The 22,500-nt window shown below is 46.6% G+C and overlaps 1 protein-coding gene across 4 annotated transcripts in view; it reads right to left on the bottom strand.

The window, feature by feature from the left end:
• LOC110500755 (protocadherin-7) overlaps window positions 1-22,500 on the bottom strand; it is a 212,064-nt gene that overhangs the window by 102,888 nt on the left and 86,676 nt on the right. For 2 of the 4 annotated variants that reach the window (XM_090213322.1, XM_036958265.2), the window contains exon 2: window positions 6,572-6,794. The exons of 1 other annotated variant lie outside the window; for it this stretch is intronic. In XM_090213322.1, the coding sequence (XP_090069448.1) occupies window positions 6,572-6,794 (223 nt within the window). The remainder of the gene's footprint in view (window positions 1-6,571; window positions 6,795-22,500) is intronic. One more of the 4 variants, XM_036958267.2, reaches the window with a different exon arrangement.

Genomic DNA, 22,500 nt, shown 5'->3' with positions numbered 1-22,500 from the left:
ACTGTCAGTGTATACACTCTGTATTTCATGTTACTCTGTTATGATGGAGACTATACTAGATACTGTGTACTGTCAGTGTATACACTCTGTATTTCATGTTACTCTGTTATGATGGAGACTATACTAGATACTGTGTACTGTCAGTGTATACACTCTGTATTTTATGTTACTCTGTTATGATGGAGACTATACTAGATACTTTGTACTGTCATTGTATAGACTAGCTGGTCTGAGTGGTCATGTGTAGTATGCTATTGTGTGTACTTTATATGACACCTGCGTCTGATTTGAATATCTGCCTGGTTTATAGGGGTAGTGATCAATCATTCCTCCTGTCATGAGGGGTGGAGGACCAATGGGGGGAGGGAGGGGGTCTAGGTATACATCAAGATAAAAACTGTTTATTAGAAAATGCTTGTTACAGACTGTTTGTAAGAGACTGCTCGCTAGAGACCGTTCTCTAGAGACTGCTCGTTAGAGACCGCTTGTTAGAGACCATTCTCTAGAGACTGCTCACTAGAGACTGCTCACTAGAGACTGCTCGTTAGAGACCGTTCTCTAGAGACTGCTCGTTAGAGACCGCTTGTTAGAGATCATTCTCTAGAGACTGCTCACTAGAGACTGCTCACTAGAGACTGCTCGTTAGAGACCGTTCTCTAGAGACTGCTCGTTAGAGACCACTTGTTAGAGATCATTCTCTAGAGACTGCTCACTAGAGACTGCTCACTAGAGACTGCTCGTTAGAGACCGTTCTCTAGAGACTGCTCGTTAGAGACTGCTCGTTAGAGACCGTTCTCTAGAGACTGCTCGTTAGAGACTGCTCATTAGAGACCGTTCACTAGAGACTGCTCACTAGAGACTGCTCGTTAGAGACCGTTCTCTAGAGACTGCTCACTAGAGACTGCTCACTAGAGACTGCTCGTTAGAGACAAACGCACACACACACACAGTAAGGATGCATAACTGACCAAGATACATGCGGGCAGACATTCCACTGTGTGGCTGATTTGAAGTGTCAGCAACAGTGTTTTTAACTATGTTCTTGTACAGTGTGTGTCCACATGGACAATATGACCTTGGAGAGGGCGACGGACGAGGGTGAAACACATAGTGACGGCGTGAGGTCTCCGAGTGTGTGATTTTCCACTACACTGCTCTGAATGGGAGGCCCAACCCACACATGTTTATGCATACACTGCCACATGTACAGTAGCATACATGCCCAATGAAATCAATCGGCCAATACAATTACACGATGAATCCAATCGGCCAATAGCCCTTGGCGTATTCACCACTAGATAGGTGTGTGTGTGTGTGTGTGTGTGTATGTTTATTGTATTTGTGTGTCTTCCGCCTTCACCCAAACACACTTTCTGTCATCGTTCCACCCGGGTCGGGGAAATAAGGCAGGCAACTGCATCAGTGCTGCTAAGCTCTTGAAATATGAATGGCTTTAATTAAATGGGCTCTCTTAACCATCTGGCCCTGGGATTGGGGCTTGCTTAATGAACTGAGTTTCTCTGAGACGTGCCACCCCACTCACTGATAACACAACAATAACATCATGATCTACTGTGCTTCTCTAGGCAGTCAGAAAACATGGCTGTGAGACAGAGGGGATGAATGAGAAAGAGAGAGAGAGAGAGAGAGAGAGAGAGAGAGAGAGAGAGAGAGAGAGAGAGGAAAGGAGGGAGGGAGGGACAGAGAGAGAGAGTGAAAGAGAGCGAGAGAGACAGACAGAGAGAGAGAGAGAGAGCGAGAGAGAGGAGAGAGGGAGGGAGGGACAGAGAGAGAGAGTGAAAGAGAGCGAGAGAGACAGACAGAGAGAGAGAGAGAGAGAGAGGAGGGAGGGAGGGAGGGACAGAGAAAGAGTGAAAGAGAGTGAGAGAGACAGACAGAGAGAGAGAGAGAGGAGGGAGGGAGGGAGGGAGGGAGGGAGGGAGGGAGGGAGGGAGGGAGGGAGGGAGGGAGGGAGGGAGGGAGGGAGGGACAGAGAGAGAGAGTGAAAGAGAGCGAGAGACAGACAGAGAGAGAGAGAGAGGAGGAAGGGAGGGAGGGACAGAGAGAGAGTGAAAGAGAGCGAGAGAGACAGACAGAGAGAGAGGAGGGAGGGAGGGAGGGAGGGAGGGAGGGAGGGAGGGAGGGAGGGAGGGAGGGAGGGAGGGAGGGAGGGAGGGAGGGAGGGACAGAGAGAGAGAGAGTGAAAGAGAGCGAGACAGACAGAGAGAGAGAGAGAGGAGGGAGGGAGGGACAGAGAGACAGACAGAGAGAGAAAGGCCTAAAGCGTGAACCTGAGTGATAAATGCAATGGTTACGATGCGGCACTTTGCATTGAGCAGGGCTCCAGGCGCTTAATGATGTTTGTGAACCAGTGGCAGCGCCCAGAGATTTCCCTCTCAACACCCAGCAGGACAGAGAGGAAAGAGAAAGAGGAGGAGAGATGAGAGGATGTCTCACTGCAGCCAAATCAAGAGACTTCCCTCTATGCATGCTAATGCTAGCTGAACACTGCTCCATCTCTCCAACTCTTCTCTATGCATGCTAATGCTAGCTGAACACTGCTCCATCTCTCCAACTCTTCTCTATGCATGCTAATGCTAGCAGCACCCTGCTCCATCTCTCCAACTCTTCTCTATGCATGCTAATGCTAGCAGCACCCTGCTCCATCTCTCCAACTCTTCTCTAAGCATGCTAATGCTAGCAGCACCCTGCTCCATCTCTCCAACTCTTCTCTATGCATGCTAATGCTAGCAGCACCCTGCTCCATCTCTCCAACTCTTCTCTAGCTGGATCTCTTCCATTTCACTCTCTCAGCCTACGCCTCACACATACATGTTGCTAGATCTCTCTCTCGTTTTACCTCTCTCTGCCATCACATATTAAATCAAATCAAATGTTATTTGTCACACACTTCGTAAACAACAGGCATAGGCAAATAGTTGAGTGCTCATTAGTACCTTTGCTCTTCCTACCTTTAAATAACATGCTATATTTCTCTCTAACCCTGACGACCACAGCCTAACGATGCCCCAGCGCGGAGTCTACACGGCCATCTGCTAACTTTTGTTCCTCTCTTTTTTTTTGTGTCAGAGAAACTCCCCGTTTTAACGGACGGCGGGGTTAGCAGCGAGTCAACGTAGCGCTGGGGAGTCAACGTAGCGCTGGGGAGTCAACGTAGCCCTGGGGAGTCAACGTAGCGCTGGGGAGTCAACGTAGCGCTGGGGAGTCAACGTAGCGCTGGGGAGACAACGTAGCGCTTGGGAGACAACGTAGCGCTGGGGAGTCAACGTAGCGCTGGGGAGACAACGTAGCGCTGGGGAGTCAACGTAGCGCTGGGGAGTCAACGTAGCGCTGGGGAGTCAACGTAGCGCTGGGGAGACAACGTAGCGCTGGGGAGACAACGTAGCGCTGGGGAGTCTGTGTGTGCTGTGACTGTGTGTGCTGTGACTGCGTGTGCTGTGACTGCGTGTGCTGTGACTGCGTGTGCTGTGACTGCGTGTGCTGTGACTGCGTGTGCTGTGACTGCGTGTGCTGTGACTGCGTGTGCTGCGACTGCGTGTGCTGTGACTGCGTGTGCTGCGACTGCGTGTGCTGTGACTGCGTGTGCTGTGACTGCGTGTGCTGTGACTGCGTGTGCTGTGACTGCGTGTGCTGTGACTGCGTGTGCTGTGACTGCGTGTGCTGCGACTGCGTGTGCTGTGACTGCGTGTGCTGTGACTGCTGTACGAGGGAGGCAGTAGACCGACATAGCCTCCCTTTGGGAGGGTTATAGTGCTTTGGCCAATCATTTAGGGGCGGCAGGTAGCCTAGTGGTTACAGCGTTGTAACCGAAAGGTAGCTGCAAGTATCAAAAGTGTAAGCTTTCTGTGTCTGGGACAGAGACTAGTATCATGCAATTCATTTTCGCAATTGAGAAAAGATAGATATTATAAGATAGAAATTAGAGATATAGATAACGTGTGTGGTGAAAAATGTAGCTGAGAAACATACACACTGAGGACGGCCACAGCTTGTTCTATCTCAACCAGCCTATTAGTGGGTCCATTACCTCTAAACCCTGACTGGTTTTCCCCGTGCCACAGAATACATCAACTAGGAGAAACCTACACACTGAAGAAAGCAGAGGCAAAAAGGACACACACACACACACACACACACACACACACACAGAACTGATCCTTCTTTAAGATTGTGTGTAGTGGTCACTGTTCTGATTCTATACTCGTCTACCATTCATCTACCTTGCCGTGTTTGACCTTGACGTTGTTTTCCACATAGAGCAAATGAGAGACCACAGAAATACAAAGCACAATTCAGAACTGATCTCTCTGCCAGAGGAGAGTGATGGCATCTTAATAGGGGAGGACGTGCTTATGGTAATTGCTAGAGCGGGAATCAGTGGAACGGTATCAAATCCATCAAACACGTGGTCTCCATGGTTTCCATGTGTTTGATGGTGTTCCATTCGCTCCATTCCGGCCATTACTTTGAGCCATCCTCCCCTCAGCAGCCTCCACTGCTCTCTATAGCAGTAATCAAAAACTTTCATTTCAATCTTTTCCAACAAAGTGTGTTTTTTTTCCAACTCTTTCTCTTTTTGACCTCAGTGGACTTGATTGATAGGCAGACCCAGTTTTGATCTAATCTACCTGTCTCATATTGATTCCTTCTTTCCAATTACTTTAAGAGCAGACCAAATTGAAACGAGCCTTTAATTGCGGCTAATTTGGCCCGTAAATGGTCAGCTATTGTTCCGAAAGAGAGGCCTTAAATCCCAGCTGCCCCCAGCCCACACTGAGTAGACCTGAGTCATCTGACATACAAAGTGTTTTTAATCTACATTAAGTAGCCTCAATGTTCTCAAAGAATGGCTCAATTAAAAAGCTCATTTGAGACACCCAGAGTTGAACTGTCTATCTGTCTGGATCTGTCTATCTGTCTGGATCCGTCTGTCTGTCTGTCTGGATCCGTCTATCTGTCTGGATCTGTCTGTCTATCTGGATTATTCTGGATCCGTCTGTCTGTCTGGAATAGTCTGGATCTGTCTGTCTGTCTGTCTGTCTGGATCAGTCTATCTGTCTGGATCTGTCTGTCTGTCTGGATTAGTCTTGATCTGTCTGTCTGTCTGTCTGTCTGTCTGGATCTGTCTGTCTGGATTAGTCTAGATCTGTCTGTCTGTCTGTCTGTCTGTCTGTCTGTCTGTCTGTCTGTCTGTCTGTCTGTCGGTCTGTCTGTCTGTGTCTGTGTTTCTGTCTGTCTGTTGGTAAATCTATGCGCAGGTTCATTTAAAAGTCAGACAGATTGACAACCTGCGGGTCAAATTCCGGTCTCCTATCATCTTTACAGAAACGTAGTTAGATTAGCAATTATAAAAATATGGACTTTATTTGGACTGCAGATGTGACAAGGTTTGACTTCCCCTCAGATAAACTGTGGGACACAAAGCCTTGAAACATTGCACAAGGAAATCACAGAAGATTTACGCCATTTGAATATCCCGATCTTCAGCCACTCGTAAAGTCACCCTGCTCAGGTTTACAGTCTTAAAATGGCCAAAGCTTGTTAGATCTAAACCAGGCTATTAGTGGGTACATTACCTCTAAACCCGTGCCGCAGAATACATCTACTAGGGCTGCACATTCAGCAATGGCTAGATAAAACAGCTTGCCTCACAACACCAGAGTTGTGGTTTTACATAATACAGTGTGAAAACAGGAAGTGTCTTCAGATAATAGTTTGTGGTAAACCAAAGGTAGAAACGGAGCCTAAGGAGGAAGCTAAGGTGGCATGCTTTGGGGTATCTTCCATCCCTTTAAAATCTACAAGAGAATCAGCTCCACGTGCAAACCACTGATTATAGACAAATGAACCACCGTCAGACAGTGAATCCTCATGGATCCATCTGTACTGCAGTTAGCTTGTTCTAGAATCTAGCTCAATGTCTTCGAAGGATACGATGGAACATGGAAAAGTAGGGGTGGGGGGGGGGGGGCAAAAAAATAAAGATCACGTAGAAAATCAATCCAACCAGGTAGATGAACAGTAGGTTTAGATGAAATTCAACTAGCAAGGGGACGCGGTCCAAAGAACATACCGGAAGATTAACTACCAAGGCCTTGATCTAATATGGAAATGAATTCAAAAGGGTATTACATCTACTCAAACTTAATCAAATTAACCCAGGTCTTTCAAGACGAGACGAGGAGCGCGCATCAAAGGCTAAAGCAAAACCTGCCTGTGCTTCAGATTATATTCACTTGATGAATGCATGCACGGTCTCAAATTAAATCCAACCTGCACTAGCTGCAGTATTCATGTCCAGAGGGCATATCAAACACTCCCTAACGATCCAGACCTCACTTCCCTGTTCAAAATCAACCTTAAAAATCCAACTCACACCCATAACGCACAATACCACCTGCTTGCTCTACACGCAAGAACTCCTACACGTTGGGAAGTAAACGTCCACATCAATCTGTATCTACCTCGATGTTCACCTGTATACTCAGTGTAGAATATATGTCTCAATGTGTATTGCACTTTATGTCTGCTCTCTAGTGTTTGCCCCTACCATTTTCCATATGCTCTGCCTCACCGACACTGCCATCCGGCGTGGTCCTCTCGTAGCTGTCCTCTGGCAGGGGCAATGCACCCAGCCTGGGGCCCCCCGAAGAGCTCTTGCTGCTGGGCGTCTCCGACTCCTCCAGCCCGCTGTCGTAGCAGCTCTGCAGCGATCCCTGCTGGTGTGGGTCCTGGGGTTGGCTCACCACCGAGAAGGTCACTCGGCGGAACGGCTACAAGAGAGAATAAGATGGCGTCGAGGTCACTAGCTGGACTATAGGAGGGAGGAGGAGGGACGCCCGGGCAAAGAGGGTTCAATTCCGTGGCACAGAGGACAGGAGGTTAAGTTTAAAAAGTGTAGGGGATACAGTTGAAGTATAAATTTGGTAAACGTAGGGGGTCGGGAGTACTGTATGTGTACCATACAACATTAGGAGGGGAGTACAGTATGTGTACCACACAGCAGGAGGAAGGGAGTACTGTACCATACAGCAGGAGGAAGGGAGTACTGTACCACACAGCAGGAGGAAGGGAGTACTGTATGTGTACCATACAGCAGGAGGAAGGGAGTACTGTATGTGTACCACACAGCAGGAGGAAGGGAGTACTGTATGTATACCACACAGCAGGAGGAAGGGAGTACTGTATGTGTACCATACAGCAGGAGGAAGGGAGTACTGTATGTGTACCACACAGCAGGAGGAATGGAGTACTGTATGTGTACCACACAGCAGGAGGAAGGGAGTACTGTACCACACAGCAGGAGGAAGGGAGTACTGTATGTGTACCATACAGCAGGAGGAATGGAGTACTGTATGTGTACCACACAGCAGGAGGAAGGGAGTACTGTACCACACAGCAGGAGGAAGGGAGTACTGTATGTGTACCATACAGCAGGAGGAAGGGAGTACTGTATATGTACCACACAGCAGGAGGAAGGGAGTACTGTATGTATACCACACAGCAGGAGGAAGGGAGTACTGTATGTATACCACACAGCAGGAGGAAGGGAGTACTGTACCATACAGCAGGAGGAAGGGAGTACTGTATGTGTACCACACAGCAGGAGGAAGGGAGTACTGTATGTGTACCACACAGCAGGAGGAAGGGAGTACTGTATGTGGGGGGTATTGTGAACTACTAAGGGAGTACTGTATGTATACCATAAGGGAGTTGCTAGACGTTTTTTACACTTCAGGTCGAAGTAAGGGTGTTAACTGCTGCAAATTCACACAAAAAAGTTTGCTTGCGAAGGGCCTGGACGCCGAACGCTATGAAATCACGCTCCAAGCTACATATCATATGCCAAGCACCTGTCCACACACAAACAAGAGATAGGATTGGCTAACACCGGGGAATGTATATTACGGCTGAACAATAACATCCCAATGCCCAAACTCCTTCTAAAAGACGTGTACACAGTACACAGAGGAGCTTTCACTACTCTGAGAGTAGTCTGAAAACCCACAGACAGAGAGAGAGAGAGAGAGAGAGACAGACAGACAGACAGACAGACAGACAGACAGACAGACAGACAGACAGACAGAGAGAGACAGAGACGGAGACAGAGAGAGACAGCGAGAGACAGCGAGAGACAGAGAGAGAGAGAGAGATAAAGAGAGACAGAGACGGAGACAGAGGGAGACAGCGAGAGAGAGAGAGAGAGAGAGAGATAAAGAGAGACAGAGACGGAGACAGAGGGAGACAGCGAGAGAGAGAGAGAGAGAGAGAGATAAAGAGAGACAGAGACGGAGACAGAGGGAGACAGCGAGAGAGAGAGATAGAGAGGAAGACAGAGGGGAGGCAACAAATTAACGGCTAGTTTGGTCATTACCAGAATAAATGGAATAACAACTACATAATGAGATTCATTAATTTGATACAGTCACAGTTCCACTGTAGCTGTGCATCTCCCCTCCTGACACCCCTTGGACCTCTCCCCTCCTCTCTCCCCTCCTCCCGTATCCTCTCCCCTCCTCTCTCCCCTTCTCCCCTCTCCTCTCCCCTCCTCTCTCCCCTCCTTCCGTCTCCTCTCCCCTCCTCTCTCCCTCCTCCCGTCTCCTCTCCCCTCCTCTCCCCTCCTCTCTCACCTTCTCCCGTCTCCTCTCCCCTCCTCCCGTCTCCTCTCCCCTCCTCCCGTCTCCTCTCACCTCCTCTCTCCCCTCCCCCCGTCTCCTCTCCCGTCTCCTCTCCCCTCCTCTCTCCCCTCCTCCCGTCTCCTCTCTCCTCCTCTCTCCCCTCCTCCGGTCTCCTCTACCCTCCTCTCTCCCCTCCTCCCGTCTCTTCTCCCCTCCTATCCCCTCCTATCTCCCCTCCTCCCATCACCTCTCCCCTCCTCTCTCCCCTCCTCTCCCCTCCTCTCTCCCCTCCTCCCTACTCCTCTCCCTTCCTCCCATCTCCTCTCCCCTCCTCTCGTCTCCTCTCCCCTCCTCTCTCCCCTCCTCCTGTCTCCTCTCCCATCTCCTCTCTCCCCTCCTCTCCCCCCTCCTCCTGTCTCCCCTCCTCTCTCCCCTCCTCTCTCCCCTCCTCTCTCCCCTCCTCCCTACTCCTCTCCCCTCCTCCCGTCTCCTCTCCCCTCCTCTCTCCCCTCCTCCCACTGTAGCTGTGCATCTCCCCTCCTGACACCCCTTGGACCTCTCCCCTCCTCTCTCCCCTCCTCCCGTATCCTCTCCCCTCCTCTCTCCCCTTCTCCCCTCTCCTCTCCCCTCCTTCCGTCTCCTCTCCCCTCCTCTCTCCCCTCCTCCCGTCTCCTCTCCCCTCCTCTCCCCTCCTCTCTCACCTTCTCCCGTCTCCTCTCCCCTCCTCCCGTCTCCTCTCCCCTCCTCCCGTCTCCTCTCACCTCCTCTCTCCCCCTCCCCCCGTCTCCTCTCCCCTCCTCTCTCCCCTCCTCCCGTCTCCTCTCTCCTCCTCTCTCCCCTCCTCCGGTCTCCTCTACCCTCCTCTCTCCCCTCCTCCCGTCTCTTCTCCCCTCCTATCCCCTCCTATCTCCCCTCCTCCCATCACCTCTCCCCTCCTCTCTCCCCTCCTCTCCCCTCCTCTCTCCCCTCCTCCCTACTCCTCTCCCTTCCTCCCGTCTCCTCTCCCCTCCTCTCGTCTCCTCTCCCCTCCTCTCTCCCCTCCTCCTGTCTCCTCTCCCATCTCCTCTCTCCCCTCCTCTCCCCCCTCCTCCTGTCTCCCCTCTCCCCTCCTCTCTCCCCTGCTCTCCCCTCCTCTCTCCCCTCCTCCCTACTCCTCTCCCCTCCTCCCGTCTCCTCTCCCCTCCTCTCGTCTCCTCTCCCCTCCTCTATTCCCTCCTCCTGTCTCCTCTCCCATCTCCTCTCTCCCCTCCTCCCGTCTCCTCTCTCCCCTCCTCTCTCCCCTCCTCCCGTCTCCTCTCCCCTCCTCCCCTCCTCTCTCCCCTCCTCCCGTCTCCTCTCCCCTCATCTCTCCCCTCCTCCCGTCTCCTCTCCCCTCCTCTCTCCCCTCCTCCCGTCTCCTCTCCCCTCCTCTCTCCCCTCCTCTCGTCTCCTCTCCCCTCCTCCCGTCTCCTCTCCCCTCCTCTCTCCCCTCCTCTCTCCCCTCCTCCCGTCTCCTCTCCCCTCCTCTCGTCTCCTCCTCTCGTCTCCTCTCCCCCTGTCCTCCCTCATTTCATTCTTCATCACAAGAATATTAAACAGGGAAGGGGCCCATTATTCAAACCATTTTCTGTCTTTGTATCGTTGCTCTTGTCCTTTTTTCCTCTCTCTCTCTCTCTGACTGTTATCAGTTATTACAAACCATCATTAACAATTGCAACGTTAATATGCACCATGCTTCCAAACCCTGGAAATATTCACTTTTGCGGACAAAGAAACATACCTGACATCTCCATCAAAATGTCTTACACACACACACACACACACACACACACACACACACACACAAACACACACACACACACACGTCCCTACAGAAATGACACCCCTTTAGTTATTGTGGCATGGAGAAACAATTATTGTTTCAAGCGCCTCTGAATCTCAGGCAACGACAGGAGGCTAGAGACTCTTAATCCATTGGGGAAAAGTGTCCTCCTCCTCTCTGCATGTTGAAATTGGCATTCATTTCTGTATTTATTTCTCCAGTTTTTCTCTCCCTGGCTAATGCAGAAATCTTATGTTTCCATGTCATTACAATCAAAACTCAACAAATGAAGTGAAATAAATATTCATAGGAATTTCACTTGGATAGTCAAACATTTGTTGCATAATTAAAATTAAGGCCCAGAAGGGCGGTCGCGTTATTACACTGCAATACTGACGTTTAGATATCAAAACCTATTCCACCCCTCCTCGCCTCGTTCCCAGACAACAAAGGTCTGAGCCGTGCGTGACATCGATCCCAAGCTTGAACGAAGTGGTGGTTTAAACAGAAGAAGCAAATTCAAACCTATACTCTGGATCATACATCAGGTGGGTCTAATCCTTAATGCTGATTGGTTAAAATCGCATGCCAGCCGGTGTCGATTCCACAAGTTACCACCGGCTAAATCTATGATGTTGAAATGCCTTTTATTTACTCCTTTCAGTATGACTGTGCAATCCACTGTCTCATCAGCCCAGGCGGCAATTTATAAACCTGTTTGGACCTGAAATGTATTTTTCGAATGAAGCGACTGTTGCTAAATTAATTGGTAGAGAGGTGGTTGTGAGAGAAACACTTGGACGAAGCAAAGAGAGGAAGATTGAGTCTGAGAGAAAAAAGGGGAGAGAAAAAAAATAAATAAATAAATGTGGTTCACCTGCGTTTCCTTCTATTTTCTGGGAAAACAAAATTATAATTTGTTTTTCGGACCAAAATGGAGTGCACACACACACACACACACACACACACACACACACACACACACACACACACACACACACACACACACACACACACACACACACACACACACACACACAAACTGAAATAGCCAGAGGGTCTGTTGAGATTTTATAAACACCCATTTCTCCTCTAAACACATCAATTGTATAAGAAGCCATTTCTTTCCAGACTACATTGTTTCCTAGTGTGTGTGGTGGCAGCACCTGTGAAACAAGGCAACAGTAAGCAGGTCGTCCCCCGTGAATGATGCAGACCCCCCCCACCCCCACCCTCCTAGGGTCCAGAACGTAGAAGGATCACAGAGGGATCTGTCTAGGAGTGTCACGTGCAGAGAGGCAGGGGGAAATAAAGCCCCCCTCCTTCCCTCCGTCCCTTCTTCATTGTTGTTGACCAACAGTAGTAATCCAATCAGATATCAGAACTACACGAGGTAACAGAAACTCAATGAGACAATAGGGGTTGATGAGAGCAAAGCAGCAAATGCTGAATTCCTAAAACAACACATAGGAATTTATTGCAAAGAGTTATTTTGGGGGTTGGCTCCCCCTACATACAATCACTTCGGGGGTTGGCTCCCCCTACATACAGTCACTTCGGGGGTTGGCTCCCCCTACATACAGTCACTTCGGGGGTTGGCTCCCCCTACATACAGTCCCTTCGGGGGCTGGCTCCCCCTACATACAGTCCCTTTGGGGGCTGGCTCCCCCTACATACAGTCCCTTCGGGGGCTGGCTCCCCCTACATACAGTCCCTTCGGGGGCTGGCTCCCCCTACATACAGTCCCTTCGGGGGCTGGCTCCCCCTACATACAGTCCCTTCGGGGGCTGGCTCCCCCTACATACAGTCCCTTCGGGGGCTGGCTCCCCCTACATACAGTCCCTTCGGGGGTTGGCTCCCCCTACATACAGTCACTTCGGGGGCTGGCTCCCCCTACATACAGTCCCTTCGGGGGTTGGGTCCCCCTACATACAGTCCCTTCGGGGGCTGGCTCCCCCTACATACAGTCCCTTCGGGGGTTGGGTCCCCCTACATACAGTCCCTTCGGGGGTTGGGTCCCCCTACATACGGGCACTTCGGGGGTTGGGTCCCCCTAAATACAGTCCCTTCGGGGGTTGGCTCCCCCTACATACAGTCCTTTAGGGGGTTGGCTCCCCCTACATACAGTCCCTTCTGGGACTGGCTCCCCCTACATACAGTCCCTTCGGGGGTTGGCTCCCCCTACATACAGTCACTTTGGGGGCTGGCTCCCCCTACATACAGTGCGTTCGTAAAGTATTCAGGCCCCTTCACTTTTTCCACATTTTGTTACGTTATTCTAAAAGTCATTAAATAGTGTCTTGCCCTCATCAAAACAGCCAAAACAGGTTTTCAGAAATGTACGTAAGTATTCAGACCCTTTACTCAGTACTTTGTTGAAGCACTCATGGCAGTGACTGCAGCCTCGAATCTTCTTGGGTATGAAGCTATATCTAAAAACACCTCTATTTGGGGAGTTTCTCCCATTCTTCTCTGCGGATCCTCTCAAGCTCTGACAGGATGCTGCACAACTATTGTCAGGTCTCTCCAGAGAGGTTTGATCCGGCTCTGGCTGGGCTACTCAACGACATTCAGAGACTTTTCCCGAAACCACTCCTGAGTAGTCTTGGCTGTGTTCTTCATGTCATTGTCCTGTTGGAAGGTGAACTTTCACCCCAGTCGGAGGTCCTGGGCACTCTGGAACAGGTTTTCAAAAAGGATCTCTCTGTACTTTGCTCCGTTCATTTTTCCCTCAAACCTGACTAGTCTTTCAGTCCCAGCTGCTGCAAAATATCCCCACACCATGATGCTGCCACCACCATGATGCTGCCACCACCATGATGCTGCCACCACCATGATGCTGCCACCACCATGCTTTATGGTTTTATGGATGGTATTGGCCAGGTGATGAGTGGTACCTGGTTTTCTTCAGATGTGGCGCTTGGCATTCAGGCCAAAGAGTTCAATCTTGGATTCATCAGACCAGATAATCTTGTTTCTCATGGTCTGAGAGTCCTTTATGTGCTTTTTGGCAAACTCCAAGCAGTCTGTCCTGTGCCTTTTACTGAGGAGTGGCATCTGTCTGGTCACTCTACCATAAAGGCTGATTGGTGGAGTGCTGCAGAGATGGTTGTCCTTCCTGAAGGTTCTCCCATCTCCACAGAGGAACTCTGGAGCTTGGTCACCTCCCTGACCAAGGCTCTTCTCCCCAATTGCTCAGTTTGGCCAGCTCTAGGAAGAGTCTTGGTGGTTCCAAACGTATTCCATTTAAGAATGATGGAGGCCACTGTGTTCTTGGGGAAGTTCAATACTGCAGAAATGTATTGGTACCCTTCCACAGATCTGTGTCTCGACACAATCCTGTCTCTGAGATTTATGGACAATTCCATTGACCTCACGGCTTTGTTTTTGCTCTGACATGCACTGTCACTTGTGGAACCTTATATAGACAGTTGCCTTTCCATTCAATTGTATTTTCCACAGTTGGACTCTAATCAGTTGTAGAAACATCTCAAGGATGATCAATGGAACAGGATGCACCTGAGCTCAATTTCGAGTCTCATGACAATGAGTCATTATGTAAACAGGGTGCTGTTTGTATATATATTTGAAAACATTTCTAAAAATCTGTTTTTTGCTTTGTCGTTATGGAGTATGTGTGTAAATGTATGTCATTCATTTTAGAATAAGGCTGTAACATAACAAAATGTGGAAAAAGGGAAAGGGTTTGTATGTCTGGACAATAATCAAGACAAGATAAAAGTAGAGCCTGCAGGACTTGCTTTGTGGAGTGTGGTGTCAATAAAGCAGAGCATCTCTTTATTACAGACAGACCTCTCCCCATCTTTACAACCATTGAATCTATATGTTTTGACCATGACAGTTTACAATCTAAGATAACGGCAAGTAATTTAGTCTCCTCAACCTGTTTTCACCAGCCACACCATTCATTACCAGATTCAGCTGAGGTCTGGAACTTGGGGGATGATTTGTACCAAATACAATGCTCTTAGTTTTAGAGCTGTTGTCGTGTCTTTGGCTATGCCGGATTAAGTGATATGAAATGCTATTCTATAAAATAATTTCTCCGTAATTAATATTACCTGATTTAACTAGAGTCGGGCACCACAAAATAATATTTATAGAGCTGTTATCTTCCGAATAAGACCTAGTAATATTTAATCGTCATCTTAATTCAGTCTGAAAGTTGTAAATTCTTGGTTATCTGCACAAACCCTGGCCAACAAGTTTAATCAGCAATACAAAATTGGGTTTAATTATTTATTTACAAAAACCTGACTAATCACACAGAATTACACATACATATAATTAAATTATAACTTGATTACCAATTATGTCATAAAGGAAAACGTCCCTAGCGGGCGGAACAGCTGGTCACACAAAAGAAAAGGGTCTGGGTTTGAGTGAAAGAGCGGGAAGACTGGGGAACAAAGAGGAGAAGCTGTGCTATCGTAAATACAGTATCTTATGAATTCTAAATTACCACTCATATGGAAAAGGAAAATGCAATATATATTTACTCTGAGCTGCTTTTCGGTAGGTTGGTGGTAGATGGAAGGCCGTGTTGCCCAACCGAGTCCTTTGTCCTTTGAAGAATGTCTCTGCTGGTAAATTGAATATGTTTTAGTAACTTTGTTGTGTGGTAGACGGGATATTCTGTCTGTTCCTTCCTAAGCCTTGTTTGCAGCGGCTGTTGCTAACTCAACGGCTAGAAGGTATCACTTCTGTAGTGAATAAGAGTTCAAAGTTCATACCATTCGCAACCAAAGCTTGCGCTGATGTTGGCTTCGTTCTGTAGTTATTATCTGAACCATTCTGACATCGGACCGCCGTCCTCACGTCCTCGGAAAAGCAGGTTATATTGTCGTCAAGGCTTTATATAGGAAGGGAGAGGAGGGCGTGTTTGAAAAGTTTTTTAGCCCATGTCCCTTCACAGGGGCGGACCACTGATTGAGCAGAGCCCTACATTATGAAAACCCAAATCTCACATTTTAGAAGCTAAAATCACATGTCATCCCATCACAAATAATTTAATATTCAAACATTTAAATTGAACCACAATTCCATGTGAATCCGATAACTCTGATGCGTAGACTTTCCACTGTAGAGTTTATGTCATCTTATCATTGATGAGAATGTCTCAGATGACAACCTGACATCATATTCATTAAGTACCACCGCATATGTTCAATTGGTCGGATTACCAGAATATAGTTCATTTCCCCCCACCTTCTGATGTTCCCCGTATCTCTATGTTAACCAAGGGGTTTGCAAATGTAACATCAGTAGGGTAGAGAGAGGAAAAAGGGGTGAAGAGGTATTTATGACTGTCATAAACCTACCCTCAGGCCAACGTCATGACTCTGTTCAAGACCAGTTTCTTACAACACAGACCGCTACTCTTTGTTAAGACTTTTAGTAACTTCATTAGCTGTGGTTGCTGATGCCTATATGGTTGAATCATAAGCATACATGCACACACATGCTTTGTTTAATGCCAGTGGCAGGCCATTGGTAAACATATAAAATAGTAGAGGACCTAGAAAGCTGCCCTGCGGTACACCACATTTTACATGTTTGACATTAGAGAAGCATCCATTAAAGAAAACCCTCTGAGTTGTATTAGAAATATAGCGCACAATATAGCGCACAATATGGCTGAGGTGGAATAGCCATAACAAATACGTTTTCTCAATAATAGGTTATTGTCAATAATATCAAAGGCTGAACTGAAATCTAATTGTAAGACTCCGACAATCTTTCAACCAATCATCAGTCATCTGTGTCAGTGCAGTACATGTTGAATGCCCTTCTCTATAAGTGTGCTAAAATTCTGTTGTCAATTTGTTTACAATTAACAACAGCGCTACAGGGTCTCTGCCTGCCTCTCTGGCCACGGCTAGCGCTACAGGGTCTCTGCCTGCCTCTGTGGCCCCGGCTAGCGCTACAGGGTCTCTGCCTTCCTTTCTGGCCCCGGCTAGCGCTACCGGGTCTCTGCCTGCCTCTCTGCCTGTACGACCGATTGAACGCCAGCCATGGCAGCCATGGGTGATTGAACGCCTCAGTCATTCCAGCCAAATGAACAGACTAAACTGAACTAGTCACAGGTTACTGGAATATACTGTGGTCAGTCTGAGGTTGTTGTGGTTGGCCAGCTCAGGCTCCCAGGCTAGATCCTGAATCTAAAGTCAAAACACATGCCAGCCTACCGGTACGTGTCATACTGGGGCCTGGAGCCAATAAGAAAGCTGTTTTGTTGTGCTGTTCACGTCAATAACGTGTGACCTCCGATTTTATTTTCATTTCCTCCCGAAGTCCCTAATTGAAAGAGCTGAACAGTTGTCAGGAATAGTTGATTTGTGCTTGAGTTGATCTATTGTGTTATCTCAGCAGAACACAGAATGAATGAATAGCAGATTGTCTTGACAACAATATATTTATGTTCTGCATTCTTAGTAGTACCACAACAACCAATCAATAGAAATTAATCACTATACAGGAATGTCGATTAAGATGTGTGTGTATGTGTGTGTGTGTGTGTGTGTGTGTTAGCTTGAACAACTGTTGGTATACTGCTATGACGTTCTTGTTCAAGTCATAAAGGCACATGCGATATACATATGGAATACATAGTGTTTCCTTCTCCATCCTTCCATGTTAACACTACATTATCATCCTATGTCCTAGATCCCCACTGTTATTCTTTGAATAAGACTTTGCCATGAACCAAATTCTAGCACATGACTGAATTCACAATTAAGCCAGGCTTCTCTGGAGCTTGTGGACTGAGAACGGGGGGAGTGACGGGACAGAGGGAGGGATGGATGGAGGAATAGAGAGGGGGGGTTGAAAACATGCTGTGTGTAATTTCAACTGAACATGCCCTTGGCGGTTGGTGGAGACCCGCTAGCAAGTAATAGAGGTGTGGCCTGACTGGAGCTGAGGAGAGTAAACATTAACAACAGCATCCACTACTATCACTGAAGCCAAGCACAGAAGAAGGAGAGTTTGACAGATGGAGAGAGAGAGAGAGAGAGAGAGAGAGAGAGAGAGAGAGAGAGAGGGACAAAGAGAGAGAGAGAGAGAGAGAGAGAGAGAAATAGAGAGACAGAGAGAGAGAGAGAGAGAGAGAGAGAGAGAGACAGAGAGAGAGAAAGAGAGAGAGAGAGAGAGAGAGAGAGAGAGAGAGAGAGAGAGTGAAAGAGAGATGGGGGAGAGGGAGGGAGACAGAGAAAGATACGGAGGATGACGGATGGAGAAAAAAAGAGAACGACATGGAAGGTGAGTGCGAGGAAAAGAGGGATAACGGATAGAGAGAAGAGGAGGAGTTAGTGACACACAAGTGACGTCATGATTTCCAGAAGTGGCAGTCGGTAATTAAGTTGCCATGTTCCATTTTTAATGGGCAACCCGACAACGACCCACTACACACAGCCACCTGAGACTCACACAGTAAGTGCTAGCCCCTCTACACAAACACTGGGCCCACATGGGAGGTTAGCTTAGCATTATTAATGTACTGGGTTAGCTTAGCATAGCTAATGTACTGTAGTGGGCTAGCGTAGCATAGGTAATGTACTGTAGTAGCAACATGGATAATGGTGCTGAATGTGAAATGGGAGCTAGTCATAGTAAATAAATAGAAATTGATATGAAAGCACATTCCTGCTTGAGTTACATGAAACCAACACGGTACGAATTCATTTCTGAGTGCAGATCAATTGTGACTTGATGAGCAGGGGTTAGGTTCTGTTTGTGTGCTATTCAGTTACATCACTTTAATTACTAGCCTCTCGGCTTACCCAGGAAACAATCTGAGTTGAACTCATCTCGGACCTCAGATGGCCTAGAGGGATGGATACAGATACCCCAACACGGTTGACTCTTCACCTGTTTTGGAGGAGCCCTGAGGTGGGTAGGATGGGAGTAAGAGACTCTGAGGTTAGGGCGGGGAGGGGGTGTGGTTAGAGGGGTATAGGGGTGCTGCCTCGTTGTCCACCTGGGGAGTCTCAGGTATCTTGCTCCCCATATGAGTGATACCGTTGACCCTGTCAAGCTTGGTTTCTCCTCTCGACCTCCGCCTCTCTTCTTCTACATCTCCCAACACTCCTCCTCCACACACATTCCGCCCACACCAGGTCTGCTTTGTTCCAAGCACCAAATGAAAAAGTCAAACAACACTCGAGACTCCGTGTCTTGTTTCGGTCTTTGGCCTCCGAGTCAAAAGAAATAAGCACACGTGTTTTCTGTTTCACTTCAGTGGATCTAAAAAATGTTCCTGGACAGAGAGGCTTTCAGACACATTGATGCATGAGTCTTTTCAGCCATACATTCTCTCACTTGTCCAGAGTGTCCAGTGTCTCTGGGGGATCTCTGTGCATTGTTGCACATGTTGGGTAATGCTGTAATGGAGGTGAATGCTAGCCTTTCACTCCCGGGAAGTGGCTCCGACTCGCTCTTTGAAAGCCCACAGGTGTACCAAAGTTTGTTTTCCTGTAGTCGGAGAAGTGGTGGGTTATTCAAATCACCCTCTACTGATTAAACGACTCACCTCAATTCTGCTACTGATATCTTTTTCTTACTCTTTGACTGACTTGCCTTGTTAAATAAAGGTTAAATAAATAAATAAAATCTGCTCTGTTTCTATCATGTGGTAATTTTAGGATCTAATGACATGATATCAATCAAATGCCCTTGAATACTTTTGCTAAGACCACTAGTGTTGCTCCCTTGGGGTTTATATTGACCTTTCATCACCTTGTTAAGCTGGGGAAAAATATAACGAAATATATGGATGAATATATCATTAAATATATTGATGAAAATAGCATGTAAAGATGAATATATACTTAAACATATAGATTAATATATATTTAAATATATATGAATATATAATTAAAAATATAGAGGAATATATAATTAAATATACAGATGAATATATCATTAAATCTATAGATGAAAATATTGAGAATTCTATAGTTGATATATACTTAAACATATAGATTAATATATATTTAAATATAGAGGAATATATAATTAAAAATATAGAGGAATATATAATTAAATATATAGATGAATATATCATTAAATCTATAGATGAAAATATTGAGAATTCTATAGTTGATATATACTTAAACATATAGATTAAAATACATTTAATTATATAGATGAACATATAATTAAATATATAGATGTTTAAATCATCAAATATATAAAGAAATATCACATAAAATATATAGATGAATATATACTTAAAGATATAGATTAATATATCACTAAATATATAGTTGAATATATCATGAAATATAGAGAAGAATATATCATGAACTATATAGAGGAATATGTCACTAAATATATAGATGAATATATCATTAAATATACAGAAGAATATCATTAAATATATAGCAGAATATATAGTTCAATATATAATATATAGAGGAATATGTGACTGAATATAAAAAGGAATGTATAATTGAAATATATAGTTGAATAAATAATTAAATATATAGATGAATATATAATTAAATTTATATATTAATACAGTGCCTTGCGAAAGTATTCGGCCCCCTTGAACTTTGCGACCTTTTGCCACATTTGAGGCTTCAAACATAAAGATATAAAACTGTATTTTTTTTGTGAAGAATCAACAACAAGTGGGACACAATCATGAAGTGGAATGACATTTATTGGATATTTCAAACTTTTTTAACAAATCAAAAACTGAAAAATTGGGTGTGCAAAATTATTCAGCCCCCTTAAGTTAATACTTTGTAGCGCCACCTTTTGCTGCGATTACAGCTGTATGTCGCTTGAGGTATGTCTCTATCAGTTTTGCACATCGAGAGACTGAATTTTTTTCCCATTCCTCCTTGCAAAACAGCTCGAGCTCAGTGAGGTTGGATGGAGAGCATTTGTGAACAGCAGTTTTCAGTTCTTTCCACAGATTCTCGATTGGGTTCAGGTCTGGACTTTGACTTGGCCATTCTAACACCTGGATATGTTTATTTTTGAACCATTCCATTGTAGATTTTGCTTTATGTTTTGGATCATTGTCTTGATGGAAGACAAATCTCCGTCCCAGTCTCAGGTCTTTTGCAGACTCCATCAGGTTTTCTTCCAGAATGGTCCTGTATTTGGCTCCATCCATCTTCCCATCAATTTTAACCATCCTCCCTGTCCCTGCTGAAGAAAAGCAGGCCCAAACCATGATGCTGCCACCACCATGTTTGACAGTGGGGATGGTGTGTTGAAGTTCAAAAGCTGTGTTGCTTTTACGCCAAACATAACGTTTTGCATTGTTGCCAAAAAGTTCAATTTTGGTTTCATCTGACCAGAGCGAGCACCTTCTTCCACATGTTTGGTGTGTCTCCCAGGTGGCTTGTGGCAAACTTTAAACAACACTTTTTATGGATATCTTTAAGAAATGGCTTTCTTCTTGCCACTCTTCCATAAAGGCCAGATTTGTGCAATATACAACTGATTGTTGTCCTATGGACAGAGTCTCCCACCTCAGCTGTAGATCTCTGCAGTTCATCCAGAGTGATCATGGGCCTCTTGGCTGCATGTTTGATCAGTCTTCTCCTTGTATGAGCTGAAAGTTTAGAGGGACGGCCAGGTCTTGGTAGATTTGCAGTGGTCTGATACTCCTTCCATTTCAATATTATCGCTTGCACAGTGCTCCTTGGGATGTTTAAAGCTTGGGAAATCTTTTTGTATCCAAATCCGGCTTTAAACTTCTTCACAACAGTATCTCGGACCTGCCTGATGTGTTCCTTGTTCTTCATGATGCTCTCTGCGCGTTTAACGGACCTCTGAGACTATCACAGTGCAGGTGCATTTATACGGAGACTTGATTACACACAGGTGGATTGTATTTATCATCATTAGTCATTTAGGTCAACATTGGATCATTCAGAGATCCTCACTGAACTTCTGGAGAGAGTTTGCTGCACTGAAAGTAAAGGGGCTGAATAATTTTGCACGCCCAATTTTTCACTTTTTGATTTGTTAAAAAAGTTTGAAATATCCAATAAATGTCGTTCCACTTCATGACTGTGTCCCACTTGTTGTTGATTCTTCACAAAAAATACAGTTTTATATCTTTATGTTTGAAGCCTGAAATGTGGCAAAAGGTCGCAAAGTTCAAGGGGACCGAATACTTTCGCAAGGCACTGTATATTGATAAATAAAACATGCCCAGGTGAGCAATGGAGGCTTAGTGAATGTGAACAGACAGCGGCACAGCCCCAACATGAAGGTCTGGCTAATCTCTTTTACCCACTGATGCCAGAGAATATGGTTGGAGAGGGGAGAGGAGGGACAGGGGGGGTTTATGGCACAAAGTTGTTGCCAACCAACAGTGTTTTCCCCATGTGTGTTCACTGCTTAATCAGCCTAGTGCCATGGGAGAGAGGGAGAGAAGGAGGACGAAAGAGAGGGAGAAGGAGGACGAAAGAGAGGGAGAGAAGGAGGACGAAAGAGAGGGAGAGAGGGAGAGAAGGAGGACGAAAGAGAGGGAGAGAAGGAGGACAAAAGAGAGGGAGAGAGGGAGAGAAGGAGGAAGAAAGAGAGGGAGAGAGGGAGAGAAGGAGGAAGAAAGAGAGGGAGAGGGAGAGAGGGAGAGAAGGAAGATGAAAGAGAGGGAGAGAGGGAGAGGAGAGAAGGAGAACGAAAGAGAGGGAGAGAAGGAGAGAAGGAGGACGAAAGAGAGGGAGAGAGGGAGAGAAGGAGGACGAAAGAGAGGGAGAAGGAGGACGAAAGAGAGGGAGAGAAGGAGGACGAAAGAGAGGGAGAGAGGGAGAGAAGGAGGACGAAAGAGAGGGAGAGAAGGAGGACAAAAGAGAGGGAGAGAGGGAGAGAAGGAGGATGAAAGAGAGGGAGAGAGGGAGAGAAGGAGGAAGAAAGAGAGGGAGAGAAGGAGAGAAGGAGGACGAAAGAGAGGGAGAGAGGGATGAAGAAAGAGAGGGAGGCACAGACAACCAAAGACAAAGCAAGAAAGAGTAAAGAGGAGCTCTTCCCATTTCCAAACTCCATGTACTCCTTATTTTATTCCCTCCTCAG

Source organism: Oncorhynchus mykiss, chromosome 21 (genome assembly GCF_057628025.1).
Source record: "Oncorhynchus mykiss isolate SJ-2025 chromosome 21, ASM5762802v1, whole genome shotgun sequence".
In the NCBI taxonomy this organism is placed as follows: Eukaryota; Metazoa; Chordata; class Actinopteri; order Salmoniformes; family Salmonidae; genus Oncorhynchus; species Oncorhynchus mykiss.
Note: the sequence above shows the minus strand (reverse complement) of the source record. Positions and strands in the feature narration are given on the sequence as shown.